Raw genomic sequence first — 24,158 nt, 5'->3', positions numbered from 1 at the left:
GTCACAGGCAGCTTGCTGTGTCCCCCATGGGACAGGGACCTGGAGGCCCACATGTCCGTCCCCAGGGGCTGGCACATGGATGCGTGCATTGCTCCACTGCAGGAGCCTGAGGTCCCCGCTGGCGTGGCTGTGGCCATTCCCAAGAGTCACCTGCAATAATCAACGTGGGGTAAACAGACGGGGCTGTTTATTCCCAGAGGGAAATCCAGCTTGGTTAACTGACAGGTTTGCATTTCGCACAGCAGAGCTGGGGCTTAACTTTACACTTGCTTTTTTGTCTCGTTTTTTATTTGGTACTTAGGGAAAAACAAGGGGTAAGAAATGAAGCGATGAAAATAAGGCTCCCCTGAAGCGGGGATTGCTGAAACAATCCCTTAAAGCTTGCATGCCTCCATCGAGGAATCTGATGGAGCAGCGTTGCACAGACTTGTTCACTTGTCAAGTCCCTTCCTGACACTGCTGCTGCCCCGGGGAGCTGCCCCCTCCCCACTGACCCCACACAGGAGCAATGGCACCGGTCCCGGCGTCCCACCGATGAAGCTGATGAGAAATGCCCGGCCCAGGCTGTCAGAGCTGGCCCATCCCACCGGGAAGCGTGCAGCCGGACACTGCCCTTTATGCCCCTGTATTGCTGGGAAGAGAGAGCTTTTTGGGGAGCAGCAGCCAAGGAACCAGAGGCTTTGCCAGAGGCCGACTGTGGCAGTCAGCTGCAATTAAGAGCAGGTGATTACAGCAGAGGTGATGGGAGAGGCTGGCACCCACTGCCAGTCACTCGGGGGTGGCAGGGGTAACGGTATCCCAGCGTATCAGCAGCCCCACACTGCTCACTGGCAGGTCCAATGAGTCCCAGGGCATTTGGGGGTTTGCAGATGCCCCAGGAGACCACTGCCCTTCGCTGGGGTAGGCAAGCGCCTTCCCAGCACAGCTGCAGGGAAGGTGCCAAGACACCTGGAGCTGGTGGGACAGCGGGAAATGGTGCACTGGTGCGGGAGCTCCAGAAGGCAGGGGCTGGTGTCGCACGACAGCACGGTATGGCATGACACAGCACAGTATGGCATGACACAGCACGGTATGGCATGCAGCATGGCACAGGGCAACAGGAACCAGCACGGCAGGAGGTTGCATGGCACACCATGGCATGGCACAGTGTCATACAAGGTGACACAGGGTGACACAGCACATCATGGCATGGTGCGGCATCATACAACGTGACGTGGCACAACACAGCACAGCACACCATGGCATGGCATCACACAGTGTGACACAGCACATCATGCCATGGCACGGAAGCATGATATAAAATGACAGGCATAACATAACGTTAACACAAATTACCAAACCCTTAAGCTAACAAGGGCACTGCACGCGGCGCACCTTCACGCCGCTTCCCCTTTAAGGCGCCCCGGCGCGCTGAGCGCCGCAGACGGCTCGGCCAATCAGCGCAGCCCACATCCTCGCCAGGGGCCGCCCCCGCCCGCCGCCGAGGGCCGCCGGGAGGCCCGTACCACTGCCGCCGCCCAGGGGAGCTGCCGCTGCCTCTTCTGAGGCGACCCCGCCGCCGCCCGGTCCCTGGCCGCCTCCCGCCAGCCCCCTGCCATTTGCGCTTTCTCACAGTTTTTCGCCGTGTCTTCAGCGGGCGTCCGTGGGGCTCAAGCCCCCTCGCAAAATACGCCGTCCCCGCCGCCTCCCCGTGGCGCGGGCGCGATGGGGCGGGCCGGGGGGCGGGGCCCGGGGCGGAAGCGGCGCCGTGGCCCAGGTGGCGGGCGGCATCATGGCGGTGCCGGGTGAGGCGCGGGCCGGGCGGGGAGGGGGCTGGGGAGGGCGACGCGGCTGGGGAGGGCCGCGGGGTAACTCGCTTGTCTCTCCGCAGGCCCGCGGCTGCGTGTGGCGGCGGCTCTCAGCCTCCTCCTCCTCGCCGGTGCCCAGGCCCTGGCCCCCAGCCACCGCCTCACCGCCCGCGACCTGGCCCGGCTGCGGGCGGCGCTGGAGCGGCCCTTCGCCGACGTGCAGGCCGCCTTCTACTCCATCGTGGGCCTCGGCAGCCTGGGGGTGCGGGTGGCGGACGAAAAGGTGAGCGGCCGAAAAGGTGAGCGGCCGAGGGCCTGGGAGGGCCGCTCCGCAGCTCGCGCCCCGCCGCCGGCTGCCCTGGGCGCCCCAGGCCCAGGCCCCGCGCAGGGGCTAGAGCGCTGGCAGCTGTCGGCGCGGCGCAGCGCAGCGGCGAAAGACGAGGCGAAATGAGTTTATCTATGAGCTGCGCTTCGGCTGCACCCTGAGGATATGTAAAGCGCACGTGTGTGATGTCCTTAGCAAGTAGCGGAGCGAATCGTTAGTAATTACTGACAGTCCTTGGGGTGTGCTGTTTGAATAAACCGCATCTTTGTCAGAGCGGGGACTGCTGTGTGCTCCCGCACACTTAGAGCCTTAGTTTCAGGGCTCGCCGCTCCATAGCCTGTTCAGATATTGCTGTAGTTACCAATTTGTTTCACTGTTTTGTGAAGAAAAAAAAAAAAAAAGAAAGCAAAAAAAAAAACCACCAAAAACCCCCCCCAAACCTGCCCGTGGCATGTTTGCTTCACCATCCTGTTAAATAGAGTTCTCATTGCTTTGTTTCACTTCCAACATCAAATTCAGCCCAGTCGTGTGACCTTGCTGGTTTTGTATATAATATATGTACCCTTCTGTGCAGACTAGAAACAAAAGCTTGTGGTATCAGCGTGATGCTTACTGCCCTTTCATGCCTTTAGGCATTTCTAGTTCAAATGTTGCAGGCTGTCTTTGTAACAACCTGTTAACATAGGCACGCCTGCTTATGTGCACATGCATGCTTACCTATGCACATCAGCTGTAAAACATGTGTTTGTTCTTTCCTCAAATTCAGCTAGTTCCGTGGTTCTAAACCATTTTGACTTAGTTCCTCTTTGAGTCTTGTGCATTTGCACCACAAACTCGTAACTGTGAGAGTCCTGAAGATGCTGCGGTTCACTACACTGGACACCTTGTTGTGGCTGGTTACTGGTCATCTGCAGGCTAGGCTGAGAATTGCTGCTTCCATTTATCTCAGCATGTCTGGGGTTTTTAATAGTTCCTAGTGTTGCCAATGGTAATACACCCTTTGCTTTGCAGGTAAACAGTAATTGTTTATTTGTTCTTTGAAGGTTTGTGATGAGACTTTTTTTTCTGGACAGTATTCCTCTTCATGGGGTGAGACTTTAAAAGGCAGAGGTAATAAAAATAATAGCTAGGCATAGCACTTGAACATATATCCGTATTCCTAGATAACTGTAGCGTGAAAATCCTGTCCTACTTGTAAAGGCCTATGATCCACGTGCTCAAAAAGCAGTGATTTATGTATGAGCAATTGAATTCTTCATTATTTTCTGGTTGAAATGAAATCTTAATGATCTATCTAGCTAGCTGTCAGTTAATAATAAGCTGGCTACAGATTAATGAGCAGTCTCATTGCTTGCCTTCATACAGTAGCTCCTTACCTGGCTTGTCTTTCTGTATGCTTTGAAATTTTATATTTTACAACCATTAATGACTGATACACAGCTGGGAGGGAAACGCCCTCAGAATTTCTATTCGTCTGTTCACTGTCCTTGGAGATTTTTCCTATTAGGTATACCCAAGGGATTTTTATTTTTATAGGTTCTATAATTAGACTCAATTTAAATTTGAATTCTCATTGAAGTAGAGTTTATGTGAAAATCACTTATGTCTTTTAGCAGGAGCCACCTTGTGCAGCACTTAGCAGAGTAGGATCTGGAGGGTTCTAGGCTCTGCTGTGTCACAAATATTACTAGGGATTTTGTTTGCTTGTTTTCAGTATAAAAATGAACACTAGTGTACATGAAATTGTCTTGGAGTATCATTAAATCTCCTCCCAGTGCCTTAAGTCAAGACTGTTGCTGTAAGTTAACTTCTGTTTCTTCACAGGCTGCGTGCAATTTTATCAAATCTCATGTGGACTCCAGCAGTGTTGATTCCCTCTTCTATGCTGCACAGTCCATCCAGGCCCTGTCTGGCTGTGAGGTGAGTTTGGAGCCCTGAGCTCCACAGACAGACGTTACCAAGGAAATATTTACCTTGATATTTTTCTTGGTTTTATTTTATGCGTAACTTCTACTTTTGCTTTCTTTTAGCAGGTTGTACTCTGTTGTGTCATATGTAAATAACTTCTGAAGTGTCTGGGATTACTCTGTACAAGGCAAACTGTAAAGATACATGAAGCAAGTATTTGGTCCAGAGTAATTTTGAAGGGATGTTTCTTGATTAAATATTGGTGGCTAAGAAGAAAAGAACCAGCACATTTTAATAGAATTCACAGCAGCTGTGTCAATTAAAAACTCTTTGGGTGGATGATAAACTGTTTGGATGTAAACCCTTTGCTGGAACACTGCGATAGTACAAATGCAGGCTAGCCTTGCTGAACTGTGGGTGGGTTATCCAAGCCCTGTTTTTCATCGGTACCACCAGCTGCTGCACAATGATGTGATGCCAGATGAAAATCGGTAGCAGGTTACTGTGATAAATCTAAACCGTGGATTATCCTGACTATATGATAATTGACAGCAAAACTTAGGGATTTAATTAATTAAACTAAAAGTTAATGATAAATGGCTTTTCTTCATAAGTTCACCAGTCAAGCGTATTGCTTCAGGAAGAAACCAGTGGTGACTAGAAGGCCTTGTTTTTACAAGTGTGAATCAACATGTTCCCTGTGTTCTTCCTCAGGTTACCATTTCAAATGAGACCAGGGAGCTGCTGCTTGCAGCTGTCAGTGAGGATTCCTCCATCACCCAGATCTTCCATGCTGTTGGGGCCCTGAGTGGCTTTGGCCTTCCTTTGGCATCTCAGGAAGCACTCAGCGCTCTTACTGCTCGTCTTAGCAAAGAAGAAAATGTGCTGGCGTAAGTCTTTCAGATGGAAGTGATTCACTGTTGCATGCTTATCGTCTAGGTAGTTGGATTTTGGAGTAAAGAGTATTGTAACGTTTTTTTTCATATAGATGTAGTAGAGTAGGTGCTGTGTTTTCATTTGATGTATCCGTCCAGTTCATTATTGTCCCTCTGGGTGAATGAAAAATATGGTTTGGGGCTATTTTCTGTGTGATTTTGCAAATGGGCTTGTGTATTCAGTTTAGTTATGGTAATGGTCAATAAAGAGAACATGCCCCAAAGAAGCCTCCTCTTTTAAAAAAATCACAACAGATTTTTGACTTTATTCTCAGCCATGGTTCTGTGTCGTGTATGGTTGCAGTAGACTTGATGCTCCTCCTCAGCCCTGTTTGTAGGTTGGGATGCCTGTGTTGTGAGGTGGAAAAAACACAGCAGTAAGCAGAAGGAATCTTGGTATTTATCACCAAAGAATTAAGTAGTTTTACTGTGAAATGAGAGAACAGAGCATTCCTTAAAAGCTGGGGAAGAAAGGGAAACTAAAACTTGCTTTTTGATGAAAAGAATGGATTTGTGGAAACCTCGGTAGCAAGTCTGGGGATCTGTGCTGTGCAGGGATCAAAGTCTGATTTCTTCTCTGCCTTTGAATCTCTGAGTTTATTGCAGCATTGATGCAGCTAAGGTGGCACTCTGTAATGAATTCTAAGTTTCCACTAAATCACTTCAGTTTCATTGTCTTGAGTCAATTGAATGCAGTAACAGCTGTTTTACACTTCATTCAGAATAGGAACTGTAGTAGCTTTGATTTAAATTATGTTTGGCTTTTAAGGAAGGAAAAATCATACGGTTGTTTTGTTTGTTTTTGTTTAAGAACCATCCAGGCTTTGGAGACGGCATCTTACTTGTCCCAGCAGGCAGATCTAAGTGGCATTGTTGAGGAGATAGAGGTAGGAACATGCTTTGCTCTCTAATTATTCATGAATTTTTTAGTACTACAGAGGTCTAACAGATGTATTGATGTGAAACACAAAATGAAAAACCAGCCTGGCTAATTTCTTGCCTGCATAATGTGGGTTGGCTTGGCTCTTCCTTCCTAGCAGATATTTCTTCTGGGCTTTTTAACTGTTTCATAGTGGCCTGAAACACAGAAAGTCATGACTTTTAAATACCATTAAATCCACTAAATGCTGAAGGTTTCTTTTTCTTCCTGTTTCTAAACAACTTACAAAATACATCGGTGATCTCAGACAGATACTGTTGATTACAGACCTGACAGTAAACTTCTGTGGGTCTACTAGAATGCAATTTACATTTTAATAACTTTCTGTCAGGATCTTGTTGCTCGTCTGGATGACTTGGGTGGAGTTTATCTGCAGTTTGAAGAAGGAATTGAGACTACTGCACTGTTTGTTGCTGCTGCCTATAAGCTGTCAGACCATGTGGGTACAGAGCCAGCAATGAAGGAGGTCTGTATCTGCCTTTTCCTCCCTTGCACACTAGCTCACAAAAAGGATCTGCCTGGTCATTGTTGCACAGCGCAAGAGGCCAGTATAACTGGTTAGTATGTCTACTGGAAAAAATGAGCACACTCAATGAAAAAGGACATGTCAGAAGGAATGCTAAGTAGCAGAGTCTAGAGGAAATTCCACCTTCGAGCTCACAGGCTGAATTTGGTTTGTTTCTTCCTTTTTCAAATGTACAGAAGGAAATTGCATGTGCAGCCTAGTTTTTCTTTGTTTATTGAGACAAGCTGTGTGAAAAAAAAAAAGTCTTGTTTCAGAGTTTGCTCTGGTATTTGGCACTTGTCTAGCACTTTCCAGTATTTCAAAGTGTTTTGCAAATGTTATTTACCTGTGAGGAAATGCAGGCACCCTAGTTTGGGGTGCCTGAAAGAGGGACAATATTAGTACCATACGCCTACAGGAATCCAGATGCAAAAACTTGTTTAAAATAAAAACTGTTGGAAATTCCTTTTGAGCTTGATTAAGCTAGAAGTCATTATTGCAAGCTGTGCACTCGGTAATTTTTTTTCCCCACAACGAGTTAACTGAGGTAGATGTACTTTTGATTGAGAATGGCAGCTCCTTGAAGCACAAGCCAAAGTGGCAGGGTTGAGACAGAAGCCAGTGTAAGACATCTGAGTTCGTTCCTGGCTCTCTTCCATGCTGCTGCCAAACAGACTAATGCAAAGTAATTTTGCTGTCATTTTTGAGGTGGTGATTCTGCTACACACAATTCAAACTGTCAGCATCCAAATGATGTTTAAAAAAAAGACCAATTAAGGAAAATTGTTTAGTGTTGTTTCAGAATTGTTCTGTCAGAAGTGCTGTTGTTGGGTCTTAAAGCTTTACCTCTTATGAATGGTGAGAGTGCCTCCAGAATGCCACAAAACTCTCTTTAAAAATTAAAATACAGTATTTGAAAAAATAGCTCCCCCTCCCCCCCCCCCCCCCCCCCCCCCCCCCCCCCCCGATTTGAATGAGAGTGTCAGTTGCTGATTAGGCTCTGGAGCTATGCCATGCCCTCAATATAAATGAAAAACACTGCAGGATTTGCACTAAGAAGTTTTGTAGCATCTGTCTGGATGCTTTCTCTAGTTGTGATGTACGTTGGTGCTCATTAATACAAGTAGTAGGGTGAAAATTTGAGATGCAGAGGATTTCATTTAAAAGCATTCTTTGTAGGTGTATGCTATTGCTTTATTTGGGATTGTCTTTGATTATTCTCGTTTCTGATTAGAATTTAGCCCACAATCCTTGCTTGGATCAAAGTACAGGTTACCAATGCTTCTGTTTTCCAGACTAGCAGGGAATGATGGAGTAATCTATCTAACATGGCATACCCTGCGGAGTGTGCTGCAGATGCACTAACTCTACGTAGTCAGACTGCAAAACCAGCTGGGGGACATGGTCCCACTCCTACTTTGGAGAGAACAAATTAGCTTTGGCACATCCCAGAGCCAGAGCTGGCTCTGTGCTCCTGGTGGTACTGCTTTAAAGCTAATCCTCTTAGCTTGAGGACACTGCTGAGCCTAAGGGGATAAGCTGGCATGGGCCTAGACTGGCTCTTTCCAGAGCCATTAGGATGCTTTGCATCATCACTCTGTGGCCTTCCCAGCTTGGCAGGTAGCCAGGACATCCAGCCTAGTCCTTCTCCACTGGATGAAGACAACTGCATGGCTCCTAAAGCCAGATTTGTCTTTTTGCAGCTGCATGAAGTCTGGGTAGTTGAACTGACGGCATCTTCCATTCTGAAACACATAGTTAGAAGCAGGAGATCCAAATTCTGTTTTTGCAAGTTTGTAGCGCAATTACAGTGATTGTGGTTGAAACCACCCAGCCAAGAATAAGAATGCTAATGTGACATTCAAAAAGCAGCTAATTTTGGGTTACCTTGTAACTTGAAATACTTTTAAAGCAAATGGGAAATTAAACAGTCTTTTAAACATCAGAATGATGTTTTTATTAATAACATTAGAACTGAGCCAGTTTGCAGTGTTGTGGGAAGCTGCTGGTGCTTATATGTGATTTGATTTTCCTCTTTCAGGATCAAATTATCCAGTTAATGAATGCAATTTTTAGCAAGAAAAACTTTGAGACACTCTCGGAGGCTTTCAGCGTTGCTTGTGCTGCAGGTTCTTTATCCCGGAACCGCTACCACTTGCCTGTCATTGTTGTCCCTGATGGGCCTGCAGCTGTCTCTCACCATCAGCCCGTACTCAGGGTGAGTCCTTAGCCCCAAATCTTAACTCATCTCTTGGCTCAGTCTTTAGTAACATAGGTCTGGGCTGACTGAATGTATAAGGTGATGTCTTTCGTGTTTAGCTCCAGGAGTCAGGTTCTAGTAGATCTGGGGGTTTAGTGCTTTTATGAAGTGATTCTTAGGAGCTTCTGCTTACCCAGGGCTTACCAGACAGCACATCGAGAAGGCACTGCGTGGAAGTCAGCTCTGCTAATTACAAACTGTAGCTTTTCCAGCTATGCTAGAAAGAGCTAGGTGAGTCTGGCATGCTGGGCAGGGGAGAATTCCTGTTGCGTAATACAGAGAGAGGGGTAGCAAGTCATCTGTGCCGCTGCATTCCTTCTGGGACAATGGATTCATGGAAATTTTTGTTTTTCTCTTGTAGCTACAAGTGACCAATGTTATGTCCCAGCCACTGACTCAAGCTTCTGTGAAGCTCGACTATGCCAAGTCTGCATCTAGCAAAGCCACTGTCCTTCAACAGACAGCATTTACTCTGTCGGGGTAAGAAAACGATCTTATTTTTACAGTTCATAAGGCAAATGACTGTTGTTTAAATAGTGTTGGACTTACTTTCCTTATGTGTTCTTCCACCAGAGAGTTGTTTGTATGATGGAGACCTCAATGCTGTAGTTGTGTTTTGTTGGTAACAGGTGACTGAGCATCACATTTAGTAGTGATGGTGAATTTCTGTTTTTTCTTCTTTTGATTGGGAATGGGAAATTGCAAAGCTCTTCTGACTTCAGGGGAATTTCGAAGAATTCTTTTTCTGCTGCACTTGTCAATATGAGTTTTGTGCTCCATTTGTCTGTCAGCCTGTTTAATCTGGCGTATTTGGAAACTTCTTGGTAGCAAGGTGTTACCTGTTTATAGGCTGCTGTTAGTGTCCTAGAGGGTGCTTAACACCTTTTTTTGTTATAGAGATGTCTTTGAGCTGAACTTCATGAATGTGAAACCTGCAAGTGGATATTATGATTTCTCTATCAGCGTTGATGGAGATAAGCGATTTATTGCTAACAAAGTTGAGGTGGGTATGCTTTTTGATGGCGTTTTAATTCTGTGACTATTCACTGAAACAGCTTTTTATTTATACCTGTTAAGGATGTTGCCAGTTGTACAGCATTTTTATCACATATTTTTCTGTAGTGCAATGAATTTTGACTCGGGAGTATGGCAAATAACCAGATTGGTATATGATCAAAAGAGACTTGTGTAAATTCCAAAACTGATTTATCACTTAGATGCTGATCTGACAGCGTATGAACAAAAGCTAACAGTGGAAGTGTTTATATAGCAGCCCAAAGCAGCTATGCAAAAACCGTTTCTAAGAATGTTAGTTCTTCAGAGCATTCAAGATTAGAGTCTGTAAATCTCAAGGCTTGGCTAGCAGTTGTCTGGTGATTGCCTGATGTATGGAAGCTGAGCATTTGTTGTCGGTTTGTATAAGCTCTAGGACGCTAGGAAAGAGTCAGGGGGGTCGTCTTGGCATCTCCTAACTGCGTATATGGTGATGCTTTTGTAGTGGAGAAACAGTGACCAAAGCAAATGCACATGAAGTCTTTATTTCATGCATACATAACCCCATTTTTTGGTGGCAAAAGCTGTTATACCACAGCTTTCTGAAGAAAAGTTAAGTATATATAACTCTTCTGTATAAAAGAGTTTTTTACCTTCCTCAAATTTGTTACAGTGGGAAGAACATGACCTCTGTGACTATTCATATAGTCACTCCAGTGTCAACAGCTGAGAATGCTCTTCTCCAATAATGTCTATTCCCAGGGTTAGTTTTTGCCCTCAGTCTCCTGTTTGAAGAAAAGATTAGCTTTTGAAGTCTTCCATCATGGTCAGCTTGGAGTGGACATTTATTTTACAACTGCTGACCTTTATTCTGTGTATCAAATTGATGTTGTCATTGTATCAGTAATGGCACTTAGGAGCGTCAAAAGGGGATTGATTGGTCCTGCTTAAGCTTGCTGCTGGCACACAGAGGTACCAGTTAGGAATGTATTAACGCTGGGGCAGCTTTGTGCGAATCGCTTCTAATAAGACACATTGTTACGGGGGAGGACTGCTGGGGGAACTGCTTTTTTTTCCTTACCGTTATTAGCATTAATTGTCCTTAATGCACCATCGTTTTGACAGTAATGAGCTAAACCAGTGGGTTATTACTCCGGCAGAGACTACATTTCCTGGCATTAAAATATTTGAGAGATGTTTGTGTACTGTTCAGCTGGAGGGGCTGTGTGCAGCAGCTCCGAGTTGCTTTCACATAAGTTTAATATTTCATTAATCCACCTTTCTTTGCTCCCATCTTGGAACAAACTAAGGCTTTAATAAAAAATTGTCTACATGTTAATGGATCGATTTTCAGAGGTAACCTCTATCTTAAATTACACTTCTTGTACAGGAACTGCCAAGATTGTTGTGTTTGAAGTCTGACCTGAATAGTTTGGTTTATGTTTTTACATATTTCTCCCACAGGTTCCCTGTGAATTATTTTTCAGGGTGAGGGTGTGGGTCTGGTTCACATGAGCAAACCTGTAATAACAAATCGTAGTATATGATGAAAAATATCTTGGCAATGAAACTTTAATTCTCCAGGGGAGCATTTGTAAGCTGTGAGAACAAATGTGCTAATTAAAAACCACAGACTGCAGTAACTGCTTGTGTTTGAGAGAAGGATTGAAATCAGTCAAACCCACCGAGGTTCACTGCCTAGATGGTCTGTGGTTTGGGACTGGGGAGAGGGCAGGAAGTCATTTCTCTGCTTGGGGTTTATATTGCGCTTAGCACAAAGAAGTGTGATAAATGGCAGGGCCTTACTGGCTGCCCTGCACCAAGTGATGAATGCTGTGACTCCAAAGGAAAGCTTGCCGAACAAAGTGCAGGTCTGCAGGAATGCTTTGACTTTTGCCTGCTGGTAATAAAATCAGCCGAAACCTGTTAGGCTTCAGGAGCCAACAAAGGCATAAGTGGTTGCTGTCCAGAGACCTCTCTCATCTCAAATTGCTATCCAGTAAGCAGAAGTACATATGCACGTGCAGTTTTAAGTTGTATCATATGTGATGTAATGTTTTAACAGCTAGTTTCTGCTGGTTCAAAAGGAAAATAGTTGGATCTGGATAGCTGGACTGTTTCACTAAAAACAGTTCTCCAAAGGGCAGCAAACTCCAGCATGACTGAGAAGCTTGTGTCTTCAGAGCTGGCTGCTTGTGCAGGGAGGAAAGGGATGGGTTTGGGTTAGTGACCGATGCAGCGGCTTTGCCAGAAGGTAAAGTGCTGTAAATCCTTCTGGTCAGGTTCTGTCTTTTGCTTAGTGTGAAACTCTGGAAGGGGACAGAAGAGCTAAAGCTTTTGCAGTGAACATGATTGTAATTAGTATAGGCAGAGTATTTTGAGTAATTTTCTGTTGTTTTTTGTTGCAGCTGAAAGTAAAAGTTTCCACAGAAGTTGGGATTACTAATGTAGATCTTTCTACTGTGGATAAGGATCAGAGCATTGCACCAAAAACAACCAGGTAAAACAACTCAGTATGTGTGATCCTTTAAGGGGCAACTCTGGCTCTAGACTGGAGGTCTTCTGAGCTTTAACTGCTTCAGCTAAACCAGAGGAATCTTGTATTGAAATAACTACAGAGTTATATCCATGCTGTTTCTCTTACACCTGTGCGTTCATTGGGAGAATACTGATTATTTGTATAGGTGGTTTTCCTTAATACTGAAATAAGTACTAACAGAAGCCAGGCAACCTGAGTCTTCTGTTCCTCTATTGGCATCTCCATAGTGAAAGCAAGTTTAAAAAGTGTTTCTGGTATTATTGGGCTTCCACAGAGATGCTCTAAAGCAGCACGTGTGCTGTATTTGGGAGGTGTGGCTGTACCATTGCTATGTGTACTTCATGTAATCGGTTTTTTAACTGACATCAGTTAAAACGTAACGTGTGGAATTTAACTTAGGTTGCACAGCCTCGCTGAAGCCCCTCTGTGTTGGTACAGCCTTCCTGTGCTGAAGTTTGAGTGCCTGTTTTTTCCATTCTGCTTCCTTCGCACCTTTGATTGTAGTATAGCATTGGCTAAGTGGAATGTGGGGTGTAGTATTAACAAAACCTTCCAGTGTTCCTTTGAACCTTACAACAAACAACTGTTTTACTTGAAAACAGGCAAGGTATGTAGCTCACAAAAATCCTACTACAAAAATGCCATTCATTTATTTTCATTAAATTTGGGGGGAAAGAGAAAGACATCTTAGTTCACCTGACTTTTTGATAAAATAGCTCATATATGCTGAGTAGACTGCAGTGCTGCTAGAGAGTCTTGCATGCCTCTGTTTCTTTAAACGCCAGGCCTTCTCTTGGAAGATCGCCTCAATTCTGGGTTTTTTTTTCCTCCTAGGGTAGCTTACCCAGCCAAAGCCAAGGGCTCGTTCACTGCTGACAGCCATCAGAATTTTGCTTTATCCTTCCAGCTGATAGATGTGAACAGTGGAGCTGAACTTATCCCTCACCAGGTTAGGACAAATTTTTGTCATTGCTGTTTCACAAAGATGTTCCATCTTGGAAGTATCTGAGGTGACAGTTGCTTTTGAAAAGATTTGATAGGTTTTGAGAAGCCATATGTTTCTGTCATGAACTGTGAAAGATGGCTGATCTTGGTAGATGGGAAGTGGATTTAGTTCATTTGTTTTGGCTGTATGTTAAATGAAGCCTCTTCTGGCTCTGGTACTATGTCTTATTTAACTCAACAAAATGGGTGCAGAGAGCCTGCACTGCAGAACCACAGTTTGGATTTTATATATTGTATAGATTGTTTGCTGAAGAAGTCTTGAATGTAGACATTTTTTGTAGTTTTATTTTTCCTGTATAAAATAGGGAAAAAAAAAGGGGGGGGGGGGGGGGGCGGGGCGGGACGTGGACAGCATAACACAACACAACAAAAGCCATATATGCTTATGTCCCTATTACATGCTGTCAGATATATCCAGCTGAGTAACATTCAATATATTGCCCTGTACCCCAAGTGGGCCACTGGATGGATGGTCTTGGTCCTTTGTTAATGTAGTTACTCAGAGCGATACAGAACTTTGCTAATTTGCAGGTATCTAGACACTCAGGCTCCTAGTTTATACTCCCAACTTCAGTTAATGTTGTGCTTTTTGATGTGGGGGTAAATCTCTCATTTCACTGGCATTTGTAAACATGCTATGAGATATTCTGGAGACATTATAATCTTTCCTTTCAGACTTTTGTCCGACTTCACAACCAAAAGACTGGCCAGGAGGTAGTGTTTGTTGCAGAACCAGACAGCAAGAATGTGTACAAGTTTGAGCTGGATACCTCTGAAAGAAAGACTGAATTTGACTCTGCCTCTGGTACCTACACTCTTTACTTGATAATTGGAGATGCCACGCTTGAAAATCCTATCCTGTGGAATGTGGTATGTAGCTGGAAGCGTGGTGATGTGGTTTTGAGATTACTGGCAGTCTAACAGGAGTGCATGGTACAGGCTTGGAAAGAAAAGGCTCAAATGTTTTGTTCTTTGTAGTGAACCAGAAACCTTTTGTCCATTTATGGGCTCTGAGGTTTGCTGTTCATTTTAAGTTTTTAAGTAAGCATTAAAGCAAGAAAGAAATGAGTATTCATTTTATCATGTGGTGTGTTTATGTGGTGGAAGAAAAACTTCAGAGTGTTTATGGGTTTGCTTGTAATTTCAAAGCAAGCACTTCAAGGTTTAGCCTTCTATGCTTGCTATGCTGGAAATAACTCCAGTTCTTAGTGATGGGTGAATAGCATTACTGTGTGTTTAGGAGAAATTGCCCCTTGAAAAGTCTGGTGGCTTTTTTGTAATTTCATTTAAAAATCATGTCAGTCATAGATCGACAAATATGGAAATAGGCCACAGTAATGTAATAGGTTTTATAAAACTTTTAATACGTTAAGACCAAACTTCATAAAGCTGCATGATTTCTTTTCAGGCTGATGTTGTGATCACATTCCCAGAAGAGGATGCACCATCCACAGTCCAGTCCAAGGACCTGTTTGTTCCCAAACCTGAAATCCAGGTACAGTCAAAAAGAAAAATTACATGCAGAGATGAGGAGCTAGTCCTACTAGTATAATTTATTCTGATCATAATTGGTTTCTGAAAAGTCATATAATTTAAAAAAAAGTAATACTCTGCAAGTAATTAAATGAAAACCAGAGTAAGCGCTTAACGGGAAGAAATTTGTTGCAGTCCTGGAGTATATAAATAAGCTGTTTGTCCTACCTGTGAGAGAGCAACTGGTGTCACTGTGAAGATTCAAATATGAAAATCTGACTAGGTAAGCACCACAGAAAGCTCTCTGCTTGTGAAGATTTAACTTGCTCCATTCCAGCCGTCTGTGCTCATCGACAAGCTAATAAGTGCTTCTGTGAGTGCAAGGAAAAGTTAACTGTACAAGAGGTCAAATGTGCAGAGGCTGGACTGGACAGTACTTTAAAGAGTCAGTCTTTGCCTTAAGAGGAATGCTTACCATCCAGAATAGTGCCTGGGAACAGCACCAGGGCTGCAGCTGGTCCTCTGGGGAGGTGAGAAGCTGCTCTGTTGGAATGCTCCTACTTATGAGTTGGTTTTGTTTGTTTGCAGCACCTCTTCAGGGAGCCCGAGAAGAGGCCTCCCACTGTGGTATCAAACACTTTCACAGCACTCATTCTCTCTCCCCTGCTTTTGCTGCTCATTCTGGTGAGTGAACTGGGCCACAGAAGAAGAAAATTTTTTTCCGTACAGTCCAAAGTCACCTAGGAGGTTGGCCAGCTAAACTTCTTACTAAAACTTGGTTAACTATGACTAGCACAGCAGTGCTGGAGTTGTAGCTAGCAAATGTCAGTGCAGAGAGTTGATCTGGTGTTGTCTCTTTCCTAAATTGTTTATTTTTTCAGTTTATGGTCAAAACAGAAAAACACTGCTGCCAAGTGGAAGTAGGTGGGGTGAGTTTGTGAGTTTCTCTAGTGTGCTTCTGCTAGGGATGTTGAATAACAGTAGGCAGATTAAGTTATAACTAACTTTAGACTTCCACAGTAAGAAAGCATTGCTTCTGCCTTGCCCTTGGTATGTCCATCACAAAACGTGTTACTTAATCCTATCAGATTGATTCCCATTTATGGACATAATTAGTATTTGTATGTCTGTAGTTGAAACATCTACTGCTACTCACTGTATCATCAGATCAGTGTTTTGAACCTAATGCAATACAAAACCCTCATTTAGGTAAGTTATATTACTCCTTATTGGGAGGATGAAACTGATCCCTTATTTGCTTGGCAGTAATTTCCCATTAGCTAGTCTCACTGAAAGCTGGCGTTCAGATAGTTGTGTCCACTGGCCTCTGAAGTTCACAGTATATGTGTTGGTGACACTTTAATGAAAGATCTTATTGGTGCTGCTCTTGTTTCCCATCCTATATGCCTTTCTCTTTCGTACTTTAGAAACTGAAATTGGTTTTATGAGCAATCATCTTGTATCTATAGCTGTTCTGCCAAGTCCAAAACTAGAACCTTGGCTTTTATGTCTTTTTAATTGAAATTAATTCAGATGGATAGAAATAGCAATGTTTATTTTTTCTGAGAAGTGTGGATTTGGAGCAGTATCCTCCTATCAGTTTAAGAAAGATAATTGAGGAACTGCATTTGGGCAAATGGAAGCAGCAGGAGAAATTTTCACTAAAGGAGCTCGACAGTGCTACTAGTTCTACTAGTAGTAGAAATTACTGCTCTGTCCTCCTGCAGTAGCAAACAAGTGCTTCTGTAGAGAACACACTGTATTCATTGAAGAACTTAAAGCAAACAGACTTGAAAAAAGATACTGAAGTTTTAAATAAAAGCTTGTGTTTACAAGGCTGTCGTAACTCAGGTTTTGTTTCTTCTTTTAGTGGATAAAGATAGGTGCCAACATTTCCAACTTCAGCTTTGCTCCCAGCACCATTGTTTTTCACATGGGACATGCTGGTAAGTGTCACAGGCTTTCTGCTTTGTTTGACCTTCTCACCTGGGAGTTACAGATGAGAGCCTTGGTGGTTAATGGGCTTGTGGTCTATTAACTGTAATGACATAATAGCATAACATTTGTTCTCTTGTTTTCATCTGCCTTCCTGCTTTTCATGATTGTTAATACGGCAATAAACCCTTTTTGGCCATCAGCTTATAACAGCTGTCATTATCTGGGCTCCTCTCTCACACCATTTATCTGTACTTAGTAGAACTTCTTATTTCCAGAGGTCACCCTTTCTTTATTGCATGTTTATCCTTTGTAAGCAGGGAGTTTCTGGGAGGATTGAAACCTGCAGGACTGCCATCTACAGTGAAAGACTACATCTTTTCTTTAAAGCTGTTCCCATGAAAGATCTTGTTCTTTGGCTGGACCAATATTATTTTTTCATCAATTTTATTGTGCCCTTGGTTGCAGAGTTATTTACTGTCTTGGTAGAATTTCAAAAACATAGTGGGCTGGGAGAATGTTGGATCTACTGTTTCCAAAATGACAGTGTGTTGCTTAATCCAAGCTAGTTTCCTTGGAAGTTTTATGAAGCTGTAAGCTCCTACAGATGTGCAAAGGTTAACATCCTCTACTGAAATCAAAAGTATTCTCCTCCTTTTGATAGCCCTTAATGTCTATAATATGTCCATAACTCTGCCACAAGAGGGTTGGCTGCAAGCCATCGGTGTCACATTTTTCTCCAGTATGGAGACCCAGATGCCTTCTTCCCCTGGCAGTAATGCCTAGTCTTTAGATCTGCCATTTCCAAGCTTCAGAGCTGAGATACAAACCAAATGCTTAGGCCTGGCAGTGCAACACAGCAGCTGTTCTGAGGATAGCACATGATGAGTCTTTGAAATGCAATTTCAGCCATGGACTCTTGTCTTTTTTCACAGCGATGTTAGGACTCATGTATGTCTACTGGACTCAGCTCAACATGTTCCAGACTCTGAAGTACTTGGCCATTTTGGGTGGCATCACATTCCTCGCAGGCAACAGGATGCTGGCTCAGAAAGCAGTAAAGCGGTAGGCCAGGGGTGGATGTGTTGGTGGGAGCTGCTTTTAAAATCAGCGGGGAGGAGATCACGCTGATGTTACTGTGTGTCAATAACTGATACAGTAATGAACGCTGCTGTTGGTTCTTGGGTGTGGGGATGGGCTGCTTGGTCCCACTTTAGTGCCTGTTTTCAGAACAAGGGCTTGAACTGACTAGGGCGATGCAGTGCCCTCACTGAGGTAAAGCTCCTTCAGAGAGAATGGCCCGCTGGCTGAAGCCATCAGGCACACACAGAGAAAGCAAAGAGTGGAAGTATGTGCACTTCGACGTGGGGAAGTCTACATTTGGCGAGATGCATTCACTGACACATTTGCTTTACTACACAATATATCAAGCTCTTACAATATTATATAACGAAAGCCGTAAATGCAGAAGAGGCCAAACTCTTCTGTAGCTGTGCTTGTGAGATAAGTTTTGGGAGGAGCAAGGTAAGGCAGTGGTATCTTACTGCTGTCTTCCCCTACCTTAAAGGGAGTTTATAGACAAAAGGGAAGCAGATGCTTATCAGAGGTTGGCAGCTGCAAAGGGAAACACACTTAAGCAAAACCAGGGAAAATTCTGGTAAATGTTAAGGATACAACATTCATTTCTGTACTGGCACTGTACTGATTCTTCACACTTGTGTCTTTGGCCACGCAGTGTCTTGTGAATGTGCCCTGGCTTAGACAGCCTGCAGGCTTGCTGACCCAAGCTTCCCACACAGTGCATTAATTAGAGGTCAAACCGTTCCCTCTCCTTCATTTCTGCCACACGGGGTTTCCATGTGAGACTTCAGGTTTAGCTCTTTTGTATAATGTAGAGTTTGTCTTTGAAGATGATCTTAGTGACCTGCTTTGCCATCAGACCTGTGCTTTTCTTACTTTCCCCTTTTTGAGCCACTAGTTGTTGTTTATCCTTACATACCGATTTGCATAGATAACCCTGGGTTCTCACTTGTTTGATTACACTGTATTAAAACCAGGATAAAAGCTGTAAGAAAAACAAACCACAAGAACCTAATTTTCAGGTGTTTGGCATTGATTTGTTGTCTTTAAAACAACTCTGCTTGCATGGCTGTGGCAGGGAGGAGCATTGTGGTAATTAACCCTTTCCCTACTATCCTCCCAGCTTTCTCAGCCTTGCTGTCTTGGATGTCCAGCCCTCTCCACTGTGGCACTTTCTCTTGTTAGCATAACAGTTCCTACTGGGATTTTGTTGCCAACGGGGCTATTATGACATTCAATAATATTTCCTGTTTAATTTAAAGAGTAATGATACAATCGTTATTAATTACAGATTGCCTAGGATACAGATTTGGGGAAAAATAATACAGTGGTACAATGAAGCTTACTTCTAAGTGTCTTCGCTCAACCAGGGCTTCTGTTAGCACATAAATGCAGGCGGTTGGTTCCTACTTCAAAACACTGCAGGGGGTGTCTGTGTGCTTTTCCACTGTAAATGACATGAAGCTGCAACTACAATGACAAATTTGAAAGTAAAACTTCTACCTTCAGCTAAAGTTAAACCCTTTGTACATGACTTTAAAGTTCAAAAAGACATCTTTTTGTTAACGCGCTGCTAGCCTGTCTCAGATGTTGAAGTGCAGTGATAATTAACTAAATTGCACTTCGAGGCAAAGCTGCTGTTCCACTGCGGAGACTGCTGGCAGGTGTGGGAAGGGGACTGTATAAACCGTCTCTTTACAGAAGTTACCAGAAGGCCTGGTTTTGCTTTTTGCAGTTCTGTCACTGGCTCTGGTTCCTGGAGCAGGGCTGCTTTCCTCCTTCCCATCTTCTCTGAACCTTTCTTCCTCTCTCCTTTTGGCAGGATCGCTGCAGAGCAAAGCAGTAGGTTGGCAAAGTATAGAACGCTGCGGTAAAAGGGGGTTTTGCTAGTGACCAGCTCTTCTAGAAGTAAGGGCCTTTTTGGAATGCATTTCCTGGGCACGCTGCCTGTTTCATTTCACTGCATCACTCCTTGTATGAAAAGATACCTGAGCTGAAGCTGCTTCCTTTTGACATCACTTACTGGGCTTTAAATCAGTCCTTGGGTGTCCTTGGCTACAGCTGGGTTTGCATATTAGCAGTACGTATCCTCTGAGACTAAACTGCTTTTGTTTGATTTCCGTAATCATTTGTAGTCTGTATGATAATATGTGTGTATGTGAATATGCTGTCTTAAGCATCAAGCAGCTATCAGGTGATGAAATAAACCTAGTTTAAGCAGTATTGTTGCTGTAAATAAGTTATTAGTAATGTCAGCTGGAGGAGAACACGATGAAGATGGCTGATATCTGGGCTGTTCCTGTCCTGCTATTGGTACTCCCTATCCCCATCTGCAGTATTCTGGTTATTCAGCTTCCAGGCACTCTGACTGCTGAATGACATCCTTGCCTGGGGTGGCAAGAGCTCTGTGTGCAGCAGAGCCAGGTCAGCACCACCTCATTCAGTTGAGAACATGACCCATTTGAGGGTTCATCCTCCTGTTAGACTGAACTGGTCATGATGGCTCAGGCAGCAGCAGCACCCAGCCCCTCCCCCCCCCATTCAATACAATTGTCTAATAGGTCTCCATTACCATTTACCAGTGAAAGTCCTTTGTTTCCTTTCACTCTGAGCAGGTAAGGTCCCAGTTTGCTATATCTACTGTGGCGTGGGAGGCAGGACTGCCTGCGGCTCTGCATGCTGCCCAATCCTAAATGTGTGTGTGTGGCTTCATTTCTCACTCAGTGCACTGTTTTATTTTGGGGAAGGGACAGAGCATCTGGGACAAGTCTTGTAAAGAGACTGAAATCATTGTATAGCATGCTTGGACTGGTACATCTCATGAGCGTCTGCTTGCTCTCATGTTCATAATCAGTGCACCAGGCACACACACACACGGTGCATTGAATGGAGCTCAGTTTTTGTGGTGCAAAACAAAACCAGCGTGGGTGGCTGTGTCACAGAAACGATGTGCGCTGTGATACAAGCTTCTGTCTGCAGATCAGATAGTATGGAGAATGGTTTCATGAAAATTACCTATGGAAAATTTGGCATCACGTCCCATAGAGAAACACCCTGTTAATCTCTTCTCTCCCTGGAGTGTTTTGAGTTATCTGAGCACAGAACAAGCTACGACAGGTAACGGGAGAGGAACTGGAGATGGCTGTTGTTTGTTCTAGCAAATGAATGCTGGCTGCATCCCGGCTGTGTTTGCTGGTACTGTTCTGGACCCTGGACAATTCTTTATACCTTAGCTTGGGCCAGTCATTTTTGGCTTTAGTGGCCTGTTACCAAATGCCTCATCAGTGTATTCTCTAGAGCTTGCATGTTTTCTGTTTCTCGGCCTCATATTTTAACTCCTTAATTCCCCATGGGCTGTGAGTAACTCTGGAAGATCTTGCGAATAAATTGTCCACAAACTAACTGTAAGTTAGTTTTTGCTGCATGTGCAGGCATAAGTGTTTTTTCCGTATTGCTGGGTTTTCTGATGCCCCAGATATGCCAGTGTATCATTACCGTCCTAGGGCTGACTGTCAGGTACTCAGCCTCCGTGGCTATGCCTGTGTCTGGCATGTTGAAGGCAAAAGGACCTCAAAAAGATGGGTCTGCTGTGCCCATGTTAGACTACTTCATCTTGGGGATATGAAGATCTTTTGTTTGTACGTGGACCAGCTGATTCCAAGCAGATAGATTGGCCCTGTTTAAAGAAGGGTGGTTAAAGCACCTGCAAGCTTTGCATTCAACCAATTTTTTGTTCAGTTCTGTAACTTACAAGGCTCATTCATCCCTTTTGCACCAGAAATTAACCTTCATTTTGTCTGACCATTTCCATTCTCCTTGAAATCGGTCCTCCATTCCATTGCAGTACTGGTTTTATCGCTCTGACAAGCTTCCCTTGACAAAGAATGAGGGGTCTGGGGACACCTTTACTGTGTAAGGAAGTGCTTTGTTGCCTGGAAGAGTTAACTTTTTGGATTTTTCTTTCCAGGACACACTAGTACCAGAAGAAAGGAAGAAATGTGGAAAAACAAAGCAAATGCCTTCAGAACAGCATTGAATAAATAACTGAAAGACCAGAAGATGGAAGGCAGAAGCAGTTTTCGGTTTTGGGGTTTTTTTTTATATTGAGTCAAAAGGGTGCCAGTTATACTTTTTTAAAAATCTGATTTTCATCATTGTGTTCATGCTACTTGAGTGCTTTTCATATGAATCCAGAAAATGCTTTCCTCCCTGGATCCTCCCCCCTTTTTCTCCCAGGACATTTGAATTTCCTTTAGAAAAAGAGGAAGAAGAAAATACTGTTCTGCCTTTCCCCAGATGCCCTCTCCTCATCCTAAAAGACGTGTGAATAAAAAGGAAAGAATGGTCCTAAAGTTTGGGTTTTTGGCTGTCTCGGAGGCTGTGATTGCAAGTTGGGCTCACATGAGAATGGAAAGAGCTTTTTCTGGTGGATAATTCTGTGTGTGAGTCATTGCTGTGTGTGAAGCTTCCTGTTCTTTCATGTCCTTTGCTGGAGGGTTGTGCTTACTGGGGGGACTTCCCACTCCTGCCTGTCCCTTGTGCGATGCTGTCATCTGCATTTCGCTGCTAACGGCTGTTCTCTCCGTGCCCTCTGTGCCGTGCTGGGCTGCTGTGGGCCACCAGGGCTCAGGCAGGAGGAGCCCTCGGGGCCTGGCCCTTGCCAGGAGCCAGCTGTGGTGCTGGCATGCCTGGCTGTGTCTGGCCTTGGCAAGTGTGGTGGGTCCCATGAGTGACTTGACTTTCTTTCCAGCCCCTGGAAGGAACCTTTTCATTCCAAGTATGAGTTTGACTGAGGTTGTTGCCTCTCTTCCTCTATGAAACCGAATGCCAGGAATCTGCTGGTTGCCACGTGGCTATGTTTGAGTTACTTGAACTCTAACTTCTCTATTAACTACCTCCAAGATCACTAAGCAGTGGTGAAGCAGCAGATTTGGGCTTTATTGAAGGATGTGCTGATAACCAAAGGCCAAAATCTCTTCCTGATGAGCAGCTTCCGCATGGGAAACTTAAGAGTTGTTCCCTCCCCTGCGTCGATGTGTTGGCTCCTGTTTGTCCTATGTCAGACTCGTTTCTTTAAAGGCCTTTTGGCAAAGGAACTTTATCAATTGTGTTTTGGAGATCCAAGAAAATTATATCAACCAGCAAGCATGTGGATAAAGGTTGTGGAGCCAAATCCTCCAAAGAACTTCACATGTGTGAGACATGACTCCACTTTATAAAGCTGTCTTGCCTCTTCCCCGCTGCAGTAATTCACACTTAGCTCACTGTTTCTGTTCTTTGTAGTAGTTCCTACCCGTTTGTTCATTGTGAACATTATACTGGGTGTGTAGAGGTTTAATGAACTATTCCTTTGACCTCCTCTGCACTCCTTCAAAAACCTGATCTCATGCTGCATGCGAATCCTCTGGGACTAAAGTTTTAAGCAAGAAATAGTTAAACTACTATTTGTAGTATTTTACCCTGAAATTCATTTTCACCCTGGTGAGGTTTTTTGAGCCTGATATTTTGTTAGTGCTCACTTACCAGCTTTGGTTTATAACTAATTTTTTCTACTGAAAAAATGCTTCGTGCTAGGACAGTATTTCCCTGTGCCCGTAGAGCCCTGACATGTTATCCATGGAGAGCACAGATGCAAAACCCATAGAGCATTACTGTGATGTATCTCCTCTAAGCTGCGTGTGTTGCTATTGATTTTTCTATCTCCTTGGCTATGCATTAGGAAAGGTGGGTTTTATTCTTTTGGCCTCTTATTCCTCAGATGTTTCCTGGTTTGGTTTATTTGTTTTTATATTTAACCTCCCAGAGTCTTGAGAATTTGTTTCCTCACTTCGGTGCCAACTGAACTTCCAAAGGACTCCCTTTTATTTCAAATAGCTGCACTCACCCAGCTGTTCATCATACAGACTTAGGTCTTTCCAAAGTGTGTTTTGATAGGTCTTTTCATTTTATTGGGAGTATCCAATCTAGTGTTTGCATATGACTTTTATGCCACTTAACAGAATTGTAATTATTTTTGCTGTCATGTTTACTTACTACTTTAGGAAGCTGCTTTGTTTTTTATATTTCCTTTCCTTGGAGCAAGTAAGTCCTAATGGCTTCAAGTGCATTAGTCGTTACAGCACAGGTTTACAAACACAATTTGAACCAGGCCTACTTGGGTTGTTTTTTCTTTTGCGGGTTCTCTGTCCAGCTGTGCTGTGAAGCAGAAGAACGGCTTGTGTCTCACTGTGACAGCTGCCTGCCTGCAGAAGAGTAACAGATTGCTCATTAGTGCCCTTGGTGCTGTCACAGCTTCCCTGATCTCCTTCAACATCCCCTTGATGCTTCCCATCGTGCTGGGCGGTTAGCAATACTGTCATAGTGCTGGAACTGTAAAAACTGAACAGGGAGAATGTAAGGATTCAGTGCAAGTATGAATTAATTTCCATGCATACTGAAACCTACCATCCTGAAACGTGGTCACCTGAGGAAAA

General features: G+C 44.0%; 1 protein-coding gene across 2 annotated transcripts; it reads left to right on the top strand.

The window, feature by feature from the left end:
- Positions 1 to 1,732: 1,732 nt before the first annotated feature.
- On the top strand, positions 1,733 to 22,037 carry RPN2 (ribophorin II). Of its 2 annotated transcripts, none has more exons than XM_040607933.1 (17): positions 1,733 to 1,784; positions 1,871 to 2,070; positions 3,937 to 4,032; positions 4,735 to 4,910; positions 5,767 to 5,842; positions 6,227 to 6,361; positions 8,442 to 8,618; positions 9,022 to 9,140; positions 9,558 to 9,663; positions 12,062 to 12,153; positions 13,027 to 13,141; positions 13,873 to 14,067; positions 14,606 to 14,692; positions 15,259 to 15,354; positions 16,541 to 16,616; positions 17,541 to 17,670; positions 19,508 to 21,686. In XM_040607933.1, the coding sequence occupies exons 1-17, from the start codon at positions 1,772 to 1,774 to the stop codon at positions 19,557 to 19,559; spliced, it is 1,941 nt and encodes a 646-aa protein (XP_040463867.1). In that variant the 5' UTR covers positions 1,733 to 1,771; the 3' UTR covers positions 19,560 to 21,686. The 2 variants fall into 2 exon arrangements, with proteins under 2 accessions (XP_040463867.1, XP_040463868.1); XM_040607934.1 differs by having other exon boundaries at positions 1,734 to 1,784; positions 21,653 to 22,037.
- Positions 22,038 to 24,158: the final 2,121 nt, after the last annotated feature.

Source organism: Falco naumanni, chromosome 10, assembly GCF_017639655.2.
Source record: "Falco naumanni isolate bFalNau1 chromosome 10, bFalNau1.pat, whole genome shotgun sequence".
Lineage (NCBI taxonomy): Eukaryota > Metazoa > Chordata > Aves > Falconiformes > Falconidae > Falco > Falco naumanni.
The sequence above is the reverse complement of the archived record's forward strand: the minus strand, read 5'-3'. Positions and strand labels throughout refer to the sequence as shown.

Excerpts from the sequence above, each read along its gene's own strand:
- RPN2 (XM_040607933.1), top strand. Across the intron at positions 12,154-13,026 it reads ATTGCACCAAAAACAACCAG|GGTAGCTTACCCAGCCAAAG; the intron begins GTAAAACAACTC and ends TTTTCCTCCTAG. Across the intron at positions 14,693-15,258 it reads TTCCCAAACCTGAAATCCAG|CACCTCTTCAGGGAGCCCGA; the intron begins GTACAGTCAAAA and ends GTTTGTTTGCAG.